This window comes from Haplochromis burtoni, unplaced genomic scaffold (genome assembly GCF_018398535.1).
Source record: "Haplochromis burtoni strain Fernald_Lab_line unplaced genomic scaffold, NCSU_Asbu1 Contig_40, whole genome shotgun sequence".
Classification (NCBI taxonomy): Eukaryota; Metazoa; Chordata; class Actinopteri; order Cichliformes; family Cichlidae; genus Haplochromis; species Haplochromis burtoni.
The window spans coordinates 2,124,874-2,136,893 of record NW_024582401.1 but is presented as its reverse complement, the minus strand read 5'-3'; the positions used below and the strand labels follow the sequence as shown (position 1 = coordinate 2,136,893).

At 39.4% G+C, this 12,020-nt stretch overlaps 1 protein-coding gene across 3 annotated transcripts in view; it reads left to right on the top strand.

The window, feature by feature from the left end:
• The window catches only part of LOC102313329 (FERM and PDZ domain-containing protein 4), a 110,227-nt gene that overhangs the window by 87,441 nt on the left and 10,766 nt on the right, over positions 1 to 12,020 (top strand). For all 3 annotated transcript variants that reach the window (XM_042219957.1, XM_005919969.3, XM_005919970.3), the window contains exons 6-14: positions 130 to 234; positions 456 to 563; positions 2,688 to 2,819; positions 4,748 to 4,867; positions 5,396 to 5,532; positions 8,141 to 8,267; positions 10,985 to 11,074; positions 11,183 to 11,365; positions 11,498 to 11,636. In XM_042219957.1, coding sequence (XP_042075891.1) covers positions 130 to 234; positions 456 to 563; positions 2,688 to 2,819; positions 4,748 to 4,867; positions 5,396 to 5,532; positions 8,141 to 8,267; positions 10,985 to 11,074; positions 11,183 to 11,365; positions 11,498 to 11,636 — 1,141 coding nt within the window. The remainder of the gene's footprint in view (positions 1 to 129; positions 235 to 455; positions 564 to 2,687; positions 2,820 to 4,747; positions 4,868 to 5,395; positions 5,533 to 8,140; positions 8,268 to 10,984; positions 11,075 to 11,182; positions 11,366 to 11,497; positions 11,637 to 12,020) is intronic.

Below are 12,020 nucleotides of genomic sequence, written 5' to 3'. Positions count from 1 at the left end.
TTTTTTTTGTTTGTTTGAACATCGATTTTCCTGTTGATCTCTTTCTCTCCATCTGTTTGTCTCTTTCTTCCCTTCCTCTCCTCTCTTGCTTGCTTTCTCTCTATCACTTTTTGGACGCTTGCCTCCTAGTCCCCTAAATCAGCGTTCATCAGTGCAGCCAAAAAAGCCATGCTCAAGTCCAATCCGGTCAAAGTACGCTTTGCTGAGGAGGTCATTATAAACGGCCAGGTTCCGGTCAGTTCTACCACACAAACAAACGCACTCGCGCATACACACGAGCTTGTATGACCTATATAGGCAATGCCAGCTGGTTTCCACTTTAGACAGCGATTTCAATGGATGTAAGACAGTCACATAAATGAGTTACGACATCGCACTTTTATGAATTCCTTCCATGTATTGAACCCACGGCACGTGCACAGAATGAAAAGACTAATCCTGTCCCTCCTTTGCAGAACCCGATGAAGGACAACTCTCTTCTGTTCATGCCAAATGTCCTAAAGGTCTACCTGGAGAACGGGCAGACAAAGTCCTTTCGCTTTGACAGTAGTACCTCCATCAAGGTATGTGTGTGCAACAACTTAAGGCTTACGTCATGAAATAAGCAGCTTCTGCTGCATTTGTAATTACAGTAGGGGGATGTTATCAAGAGTCCAAATTAGTGAGTCTTAACACACGCGCGGACCGTGAAATTCACTTCCATTTGTTTGAGCTCTTTAGTTATTCAGTCAAGGCGACAAAGAGCGTATTCTCATTTTTTGACTTGTTAATTCTTATTCAGCTATGATCCTCTGAAACTCCCAGAGCGAATTCAGAAAGCAAGAGGCATAATGACTTTCTTTTTTCTCAACCTCACAGCAAAGGATGTCATCCTAACCTGGACAGAAATTGCCTTTTATCTTTCTTACTCACCGCTCTCCAGTGGTTGGGACAGAAATGACCAGTAGAATAAAGCTGCCAGGTGATGCCAAATGATCAAGTTGGGGTATACAGTGAATAGGAGACAGCATTTACTGACTAAAGACGAGATTTTCGGGATCAGAATGAGGTGCTGCACCTGGTCAAAGTGGACGATTCTTTGATGAACTCAGTCACAGCTGCTACATTTTCTTTTAACCTGAGCTCACCTATTTGATCGCTGCACACTGCTACTGTTTGAACTGCTGCTGTTGAGGTACACCTCATGCAAATGTGTTACTACCAAAGCTCCAAAAGCAAGCAGCAATCAGATGAGTGACAGGCCTGCTGGAAGCAAGACACCTTACTTACTAAAACATGCTTTGACCTTTTTATATAAAGTTACCAACAGAATAAGTTATCCTGCACTCCACACAACTTTGTTGCTTCTGTCATTTAGTTTATGTTACAAACACAGGAAAAATAACAGTTTTGCATAAAATTCAGGCGTAATGCCATCATATCTTCCCTGCATGGAACTGTAGTCATGACCTACTTAAACACTTAGATATGCTTATATTGTAATCCAGTGCAGAATATGTTAAGGAATTAAGAAGGTAATTAGCAGCATAAGTGTTGCTGATCAGATGCTAATCATCACCAAGTATGAGCACTTCTATATATTCACTCCAGAGTCAGGCCTTGCAATGATTCACCATGCACAAGACTTCAACAGCAATTTCCTTCGGACAGATGAGACCAAAATGGAGATGTTTACCATAATGCACAGCATCATGTCTGGTGAAAATCAAACATAACACATCAGCACAAACACCTCATACCAACTATCAAGCACGTGGTGGAGTGGTGATGATTTGGTCTTGTTTTGGAACTACAGGACCTGGGTATCTTGCAGTCACGGAGTCAGCCATAAACGTCTCTGTATACCAAAGTATTTTAGAGTCAAATATGTATCTGTTCAAAAGCTAAAGCTTGGCCAAATTGGGTCATGCAACAGGACAATAAACCCAGGCAAGGCAATAAATCTACAACAGAATTACTGAAGGTTGAAGAGTTTTCTACAGACTTTTCTTCATCACTCAGTTTAAGACTGTTTTTCTTCTTTTGGCAATGTATGATGTCATAGAAAGTAATCTCAATAAGACATAGTTTTGGGTATGAGTGGAACCCTCACCCTTTAAATTTCTTTAAATTGTCTGATTGGCTGACTCTCACAAACAGGCAGGAAATCAGAAGATATTTGTCCTGAAGGGAAGGATGATAAAAAAAAAGACATATTTCAGACTCGCCAAATTAGTGAAACCTCTCTTTCTGTCAGTGTGAAGAAGTTTAACAACACATTTAAATTCTGAAATATAATATAAAAAAAAGAAGTGCAAATTCAATAGTATGTGTAAAACATATGAAAACACAATTAAAAGTCCAACATTTATGAACACCTTTGATCACCTTTGTCATATTTTGTAATACAATCCAGTGGGTTGGACTGCTGTCTTTGTCTGGCCGATTATGGCCCTCATGCCTTATGTTTGACTGTCATGGGTGAAGCCCATGAGAGTCCCAGTATAAGAGCAGTAGGTTTTTTTGATAGCCAATGAAGAATAAAAAGCTTCAGTAGAACCCTAGACTTAAAATATTAAGTTGGAAATAACCGTAATAGGTCCCTTTTAAGTGTGCTTAAAAGTCTTTTTTATTTTAAAGGTATCCTGAGGAAGGTTTTCAAGAACAGTTAAAATCTGTTATTGTGAGTTTTTCTATTATTCTTTCAGGAAGTTATCCTGACCCTGCAAGAGAAGCTGTCAATCAAATGCATCGAGCACTTCTCCCTGGTGTTGGAACAGAGGACCGAAGGCTCTGAGAGTAAACTGCTTCTCCTGCACGAACAGGAGATGCTTACTCAGGTCGGGGATGTTGCCTTGTTCTTTTCACTTTCTTTGCCTTCTTTTCTGTCTTTCACACACAACAACTGGCAGACACACACACACACACACATTCCTGCTCAGTATTCAAGCAGCATTTAGACCCCAGTGTCATTTATCAGCACTTGCACAGGAGTGGCGACAGCTCACATTACACCTACACAACCATACTCACACACACACATACACAGTGCCCAGTATATTCTAATAGGGTTCATCACAGGAGGACAATATTAATATTCATGCCACACAGTTCAGATGTGAAGAGCTCTGCACGTGGCACACACAATGGCTGAAGACTCTTTGAGAGTCTGAAAACCATTCTCTATACTGTAATACACCCGAGTGTCACTACTGAGGACAGGTGTGTTTGAGGAAGCTGGTAACTCTTGAAGTGTATAGATTAAAAGAAAAAAAACTCTTGCCCTTTCTACACAACGCAATATTAAATAATTTACAAAATATGATCAATATTTAAAAGACGATGCCAGTCTTGTGGTTTTGTCTTGAATAGAGGATGGAAGCAAATGCATGAACAACCACAGCAAGCAAAGTGAGGTTTTTCTAGGTTACTGCTGCTGGATTGCACAAGCATGTCTTTAGGTTGCAAAGTGGTCTAAATACAACTAATATGGCTATGAATAAACAAAACAAAACAGTGCTGCTGCTGCTGCTGTCGTTGCTTTTGTACCATTACTAATGTTTCTGCAGCCAATGCTATATATGTTCACCACTGGTCATAAATGTATTCATAAATTTAAGACTTTTACTTGATGATTCACATTTTTTGGCAGTTTGATTTTGCACTGGTTTGACACCCATAATAAGTGGTTATTTTTCAGAGTTTATTTAGTTTAATTGGTTTTTAAAATACGACGATGATGATGGTAAGCCTGGTAAAAACCAGTTAACTACCCTATAGGTTGTCACAAAATGAACCTGAGCTTTTAAGCTGACATGCAGTCATTATTAATTATTAACTTATTTTCTCATATAACTATTTATTAACTTCATTTCTTTGAATTAGTTTGAGTTAGTTTTTTATATAGACACAAATGCCATTTTTTTACGTTCTGTATTTAGTAGTGACTCGAACAAAAATTTAATCGCAAATACAAATTTTAGTAAATGTGAAGTTTTGAACAGATGACATAAGTAGGACATTTGAATCATATGGAAAGTAACATAACATTCACTCGGTTATGATGATGAAATAAACTAAAAATCAAAAGGACTGAGATTCATGATAACTCTTTTTTAAGAACATATAGATCTTAGTAGTGTATGTGTGATGATGTCTGTGAAAGGCTTGCTTCAGATTGGCCCACCCATACCTACATACATATACAAACACAGGCTAAGATAACAGGACGTCGGTGCATTCCCAAAATCTGGGAAGTAAACTGTAATTGGAGTGTCATCCTACTTTTTCACTACTTCTCTTTGAAATTGAAAGAATATTTGAGCACCTTAGGCCCCAGTCACACAGGCCTAGAAACCAGTGACTGACCCTTTGAATCTCGTTTTAAAAATGACCCTTCTTCTCACTTGAGTGAATACAACAATAAGACTTTTCTTCTTGGGTTTATGATCTTATTTAATAAGACGTGAAGCCAGTCTTATTAAATCAAACTAGCTTCAAGTCTTTTTTTTAATTAAAGGATGATGTTCATCTTTGTCCCATGTAAAAGAAAAAAAAAGGCAATAAAACGGGACATGATTTAGGGTGTTGCACTTACTGAAAAACCCCACATGACCTCTGATAGTGATTGGTACGATGACTCTCAAAGCTCGTAATGATCCAACATGAACTTTTGAACAACTTGAGTTTCTGCATATACTTACACGTAGCTTGTTTACTGTGTTTTCACATGTTCACGCTTCTCTTTGTCTGTGCTTTTCAACCCCAGGTGACTCAGAGACCCGGCTGTGACAAGATGAAGTGTTTCTTTAGAATCAGCTTTGTCCCCAGGGACCCAGTGGAGCTGCTACGGAGAGACGCTGTTGCGTTTGAATACCTCTATGTTCAGGTGAGCGGTGGCAACAGTAGCAGCATGAGCACGAGGTGAGACTTGTCGACTGTTAAATATAAATACATCCAAATCCTCTGCTGCCAGATGGTTTGGAAATTATTTTTCATGATCTACAGACTTACTTAGTTTTGTGGAGAATTAATCCTTTCAAGACAAAAATCCTCATTTGCAAATAAAGTCTTTATATCAACTGTTGTATGAACTACTTCCCTCTGAAATAATAAATTGCTTCCTGAGGATTCCTTTGATAATTAGTCAAGTGAAATAGCCTGAGAGAAGCCAAGTTAATCATCTTTTTTTTCTTTCTGTCAGAGTTCACCATTTTGTGTTTCCGAGTCCTTCATCTGGGACTGGAAGCTACAGCGCATCCCTTTGAAGGGATCTCTAGCCACAGAGGTTGTGAACAACTTATTACAGCTCAGTGGGGATGCGCTGGTGCTCGAATAGCTCTTTGTAGAGATGAAATGCGCTTCACAAGCCCCAAAAAACGTAAGGACTCTTACGTAACTTTCTCCTTTGCTGCAGAGTTGTAACGATGTGGTCTTAGAGCGGTTTGGCCAGGAGCTCAAGTATGATGCTGCGCTGCGATTGGCTGCATTGCAGATGTACATCCTCACCATGACAACCAGACAGAGTCAGAAGGTCTCCCTGAAATACATCCAGTAAGTGTGCATGTAAATGCAGTTGTGGGTACGAGTGTGTTTTTGACACTCTTAACATGTCTGTAAATGTAAAACTCTTGTACAGGCTGCAGCTCATCATTAATAATAAATAACAGAGTTTTTTTTCTAAAAGTTTTCTGATGGTTTTGCAAAAGTTTATCTGGCATTATTCGAATTCGTTGCCCTTGTTCCCTTCTTGGATGAATGCATCTTTCTGGCTAAACAAAAAAATCACATAACAGAAAGAAATGTTTCCTTGAATAGTTTGCTGACACTGTCAGACTGTTGTTAATGGCAACTTGAGAAAATTTATGGCATTCTCAGATGTGCTTACATCAAAACTCATGGCTGATTATTAGTTTGAATATGATACGGGTAAAATAAAACTCCAAATAATACAAAAATATTTTCGAATAATCTTTGTACATGAATATATGACTAGCAGTGAGCACACTGTGTAGGGTTAGAAAATGTTCGCCTATAATGAAGAGACTTGAATTTAAAAGGTAATATTTTCTAGTTTCTTAAATTATGTTTTTTTCAGTATTCTGCAGTTCAGTGTTGAGATATTAACCCACCTCTAAATCGTCATCAGTGATTAAGTGATCAGCATTAATAATCACCATTGATGCAAGTTTTGCTCTAAAAAAGTTATCTTGTAAAAACCTGATACAGTTACAGTTGAGAATTGTAATCGAAGTCCATTCAATTACCAACAATTTGGACCCATTAGAAATACAATAGGAAGATGTAACTTAATAGTAGTCATACCCCATTGTGTATGTGGTACAACCAATATTGTCAGCTATTTATGTTGATTGTTATAGATATCTTTTCTGTTGCATGATCTACCCATAAAACCTTAAGAGCTTAATTACTACTAAATGACTGCTAAATGCATACCTGAAAATGGCATAGATTCTTGAACCTGCCTTAATCATGCAACTTCTATATCCAAATACAGATAAACAGAAACAGTTACTTTTTATGTGAGATAAATACTTTAATCAATCACCATGTTAATGTTATGGGGCGATCGTGGCTCAAGAGTTGGGAGTTCGCCTTGTAATCGGAAGGTTGCCGGTTCGAGCCCTGGCTTGGACAGTCTCGGTCGTTGTGTCCTTGGGCAAGACACTTCACCTGTTGCCTACTGGTGGTGGTCAGAGGGCCCGGTGGCGCCAGTGTCCGGCAGCCTCGCCTCTGTCAGTGCGCCCCAGGGTGGCTGTGGCTACAATGTAGCTTGCCATCATCAATGGGTGAATGACTGGTTGTGTAAAGCGCTTTGGGGTACTTAGGGACTAGTAAAGTGCTATACAAATACATGCCATTTGCCATTTATGAATCTTGGTACCCAAAGTAGTTTTTAGGCCAAGTTTAATCAAGATTGAGCCAGTTCTGGGAGGTCTGGGAACGATTATACATACATACATTGTAATAGTAGGATGATGATGCATCCAGAGGCACAGGTAAGGAGTGCCAAAGGAACCACGATAGAATAAAGTTTAGTCACCCGACACAAGCAAAGGTAAAAGAAATCAGTGCTCAGTACTCGAAGAGGCGGGGTTACATGGAGTAACTACTGTAACTACTACCCACGTAGACAAATTTTAACACTAAAGACACCTTTTTAAATGGTAAATTTCCTGTTTTTAGACAACAGTTAAACCGTTATTTTTAGTGGTGGATGCTCATATTAAAGATGGCCAAAGGATTAAATAATAACATCATCATATTGCCCAAATGGGCTGAAGTCAGGTTGCGGCTGGATTTTATATGCCCTTTCACTCTGTTTCACACTTTATTTAATGTCACTCAGTGTGGATATCCCTAATATGAATGTTTTAAGGAAGCCCCACCCATCAATTAGAAAGCCAATTAAGAGAAACCTGGGTTAGAGGCAGGGTGGCCTTAATGGCCACCAGTGTGTGAATGTGAGAGTGAATGAATAGTGGCATTGTAAAGCGCTTTGGGTGCCTTGAAAAGTGCCATATAAATCCAATCCATTATTATTATTATTATTATTATTATTATTATTATTATTATTAAAGGGAGAGGAGCTAAAACAGGAGACAGTGGCTCAGTATGAGAAAAATGAAGAGTACTTCGAATTATGAAATATGCAAAGCTACCCTTGTAGAGTCTAAGTACAAAAAAATAGAGTTGTAAATGAGCATAACCGGTCTCCTTTAGAAGAAGTATGACTTTAGCAAACAGTCAGGATGTTTGTTTGTTTTTTAATCAATTGAGAGTTACAAGAAAATGCTGTTATTGTACTTTTATATGGCAATATAATGTTGACACATCTGTTTCTGTGCAGTCCCAGTGTAAGTAAGGGAATCCGCCTGGCTGCCGTTATTTAACTTGTCCTCCAGCACTGAGTAAAGCACTGTAAATATTAGGGTCTCGGCGCAGATAGCTCTCTCACATTTTTAAGGTCCTGTTGAGGAAACACTTTCCCCTTTGACAAAGCTGTCCACCTGAAAGTCAATTCATCGTTTTGTTGTTACTAACAGCTTCCCTCCCAATTTGTAGCTGTTTTTTAACCAACTGTGGAAGGATTTTTTTTTCTAAGGGCTGCTTTATGCTGAAATCAATCTTCTCTCGACAGAAAAGAGTGGGGTTTGTCACTGTTTCTGCCTCCTGCTGTGCTGTCCAGCATGAAGGAGAAAAACATCAAGAAGGCTCTGACACACATCCTCAAAACCAACCAGAACCTCGTGCCTCCAGGGAAAAAAGTAACCAGCTCTCTTTGTCTTTCCTTGCCCTTGTTAATAAGCTGACACACTCTGACACACACACATGCACACAAACACACTGCCTCTCCGTTTTCTGACGCAATATCCTAAAATAGCATCGCTGCCATACTCCACCTTGTAAAGGTTCTCACCCTTGTCAACCTAAGACCCTTTGTCAAGCTAGACCTTGAATGCTAATGTGAATAACAATGGATTGTCAAACTTTATGCATAATAAGATATTTAAATTTAAAAGCGCACACATGTTCCAGTCAGGGGCAGCTAATCAAACTTGGGCTGAACTTTTTAGCTTTTTTAAAAAAACAAACAAAAACAAAAAACTGTTTTAATGATGCAAGCAGCTGCCAGTCTTCTCATTCTCCAGCACCCATATGAACTTTGACAAGTACAAATCAGCAGCCGACCCTTGCAAGAGTTTCAGCGGCACCCAGTGATTTACAATCAGCTGTCATGCAAATTCTGTTAGTGAATCAGAGTTAGATAGAGTGTATTCATGGTAAGCCATCAGCACTTGTTTGTGAGTTCTTGCAGACTTTAATGTCCCATAGAGTCATGGGATAGGCCATGGGCTCACATTTCTGAGCCTCGCTGCGTAAATCAACTCTGGACATGTTGTATTTGATGCATGATGTAGGAAGTAGATATTATTTCTTAAATTCTAAAAAAGCTCCAAAACAATGCTGTGAAACAGCAAATTGAGCATGGCATTAGTTCAGACAGACCACCAGCTCAAGTTCAGCCACAATCCCAGCAGATCAGCTGATTTCGATACTAACCCATATCAGGTTATGGCTTCTCTTCTACACATAGAATGGACAAATCTCACATAGTGTGCAGCATTTAAGTTACACTGAACTAGGCCATGCTGTAGCTCATTTCTATAAATAACAAAAGCTAAATGTATTCAATTAAAAACACATGGATGAACCACAGCATTGCACTGATGGAAATTTTCATTTATTGCAATGAACATATATCCCTAATGCTCACAGCTGATCTCACATGCATAGTCGAGTCTCCACAAATGCTCACTGGAGCACCAAACATGTATTCATTCCGACTGAATATTATGTATGCACAAGTTTCTCCTCGAGGATACACATATTTCATACCATTTTACGACCCCACAAAACAAGTCTCATATTGCAGCCGAGCTCTTGATCATTCATTTCTGTTATTTGCTATGAAATATGATGCATATTTAGAGTCAGATTCTCAGTTTTCTAAACTAATAAATGAAACCATTTGCATCTGACAGACAAATCAAAGCAAAACCTGAGCCTTTGACTCCTATAGGAAGGGGATTTAATGGCTGTCTTGTGCTATGGGATCATTTTGTGCTAACGTTTTAGGCCCAACTGTCATTATCTAAACACAAAGTGAGGCAATACCTAGAAGAATAGTGTGTCATCTGTCTGGATCCGTCATTTAATCCAGGGATGTCAAACTCATTTTACACGATGGGCTGTATGGAGCCCAATGTGATCTTAAGTGGGTGAGACCACTGAAACGCCCATTTTCCAGAAGTTTAACTAAAAAAGTACAATTTTAACAGCATGTCTCAGTTTTTCTACATGATAAAGAAATGCTGTAGTAAATGAAAGCACTCTGACAGCTTTGGGCTTAAAGTGCAAGAACTAAATGTGTAAAATTGTAGAAAAGGTCCTGGTACTTTGTTGTAATATGAATGGTGATGTGGGCCACCTTTATCAGCAGGAAATGCTTTAAAACTTCAATTAAGCAAATACAAAAATTTTCCTAAAGCTATCCAGTGGCCTGGATTGGAGTCTTTGCTGGGCTGATTTTAGCCCCTGGGTCATATGTTTACCACCCTTGATCTAATCCATCAAGAACCAACAGTAAGGTGCAAAGGCTATGTCCACCATGATTTTTTTTTTCAAATGACCCCCATTCTCCACTCCAGAACACATCATAAGCTCATGTACAACTTCCCGAGCACGTTGAAACATGGGCTGGGTCTCAAAAAGCACCAAGCCAGGCACAGTGCCTGTGCTTCTTTGATTTGTAACACGTCTGTACATCATAATATACAAAGAGCCACTCTAAAGCAGAAGTGGGCAAAGAACCTGAATGCTGGCGACATCAATTATCAGCAGGCAAACTGATATTACTCCAGTTTAATTGTCCAGTTTAATCAAAGTAATGCAGCTTTATGTTGTAGGTGATGAATGTATATCAGTTGAAACACACCAAAGCTTCAGCCCATGTGCATAAGGCCAAGCGGCTCGATTGGCACTAGCTAATCAAATGTATTCACAGAGATCAAACGTTCCCATTAGCATTTTCTATGTGAGGCTGACTGCACAGTAAAATATTGCTGGACTACACTTTGGAATTAAGAGTGAAGGGATAAAACCTCAGGTCATGAATGAATGAACACTGGAGTAAAATGAAAGCAGCTGTAATGTTTGGCATCTCGAGTTTAAATCACACTCACAGGAGAGGCACAACTCCACAAAAGCAGGGTGTAAAGAGTGGCACTGCTGTGGAGCAGCTCTTTGGAACCTTATCAGATATAAATGACATGATGGGATATAATGGAAAATCAGCGGGCCAGATCAAAATAGTTTTGAGAGTGCTTTACATCCTGACATTAGAAGACAAATTGCATTTGCTTGTGGTGGAAGCTATTTCCTTTTCAGATTCTTACTAATGTCCTTGCTCCTCTCTGCACAGTTGACCGCTTTGCAGGCCAAGGTGCATTACCTGAGGTACCTCAGTGAACTCAGACTCTTTGGAGGGAGGGAGTTCAAATCAATACTGTTGGTAAGCCCATTTGATCCAGGAAGCCTTGTGAAAAATTTGAGAGTAAATGTCAGTTCTTCTTGAGCTTTTCGCTGATTTTAATTTGTTTGTTTGTTTTGAAATCCGCAGCAAGGTGAGAAACAGACAGAGGTGACGCTGTTAGTGGGCCCACGTTACGGCATCAGCCACGTCATCAATGCCCGCACAAACCTGGTGGCCCTATTGGCTGACTTCAGCCATGTGAATCGCATTGAGATCCTCACTGAGGATGAGACCAATGTCCGGCTGGAGCTGCATGTTCTGGACGTCAGGGTGAGAGCAGAGCACAGCTGTCTTTGAAAACAAGTCTCCCCCCACCCCAAAAATGCCTTGCATTAATTTTAGCATCTGTTGTTTTTTTTAACTATTTTTTTTCTACACATCCTCCCTTTTTTGTTTTCACAGCCCATCACACTGATCATGGAGTCAAGTGATGCAATGAACCTGGCTTGTCTAACAGCAGGATACTATCGCCTCCTAGTGGACTCAAGAAGATCTATTTTCAGCATGGCCCACTGCAATAGCACAGGAGTGGATGACCTTAGTAAGTATGATCCATGTCTGTGTGTAGGGCAGGGCAATATGGCCAAAAATATTTATCACGATATATATTTGAAAATTTGCGATAACTTTATAACTGACGATATAATTTGACACTAGACACAATACTTTGCAACTCTGCAACTTTATTAGTGCAAAAAAAAACAACAACAAAAAAAGCAAGCAGCTGTTTTTTAATGTGCATTAAAGCTACATAAAAATTTAACAGTGAAAATGCAAATTCCTTGCTGGCAGTTTAGCCAAAAGGCATTTCCAGTGGAAATTGGCCGACGTATCCTCAGCATAACCATGGATAATATCCACAAAACTTAAAAATGAGGTTATACACACACAATACGGTAATATTGAAGCACAGTACGTATCACTC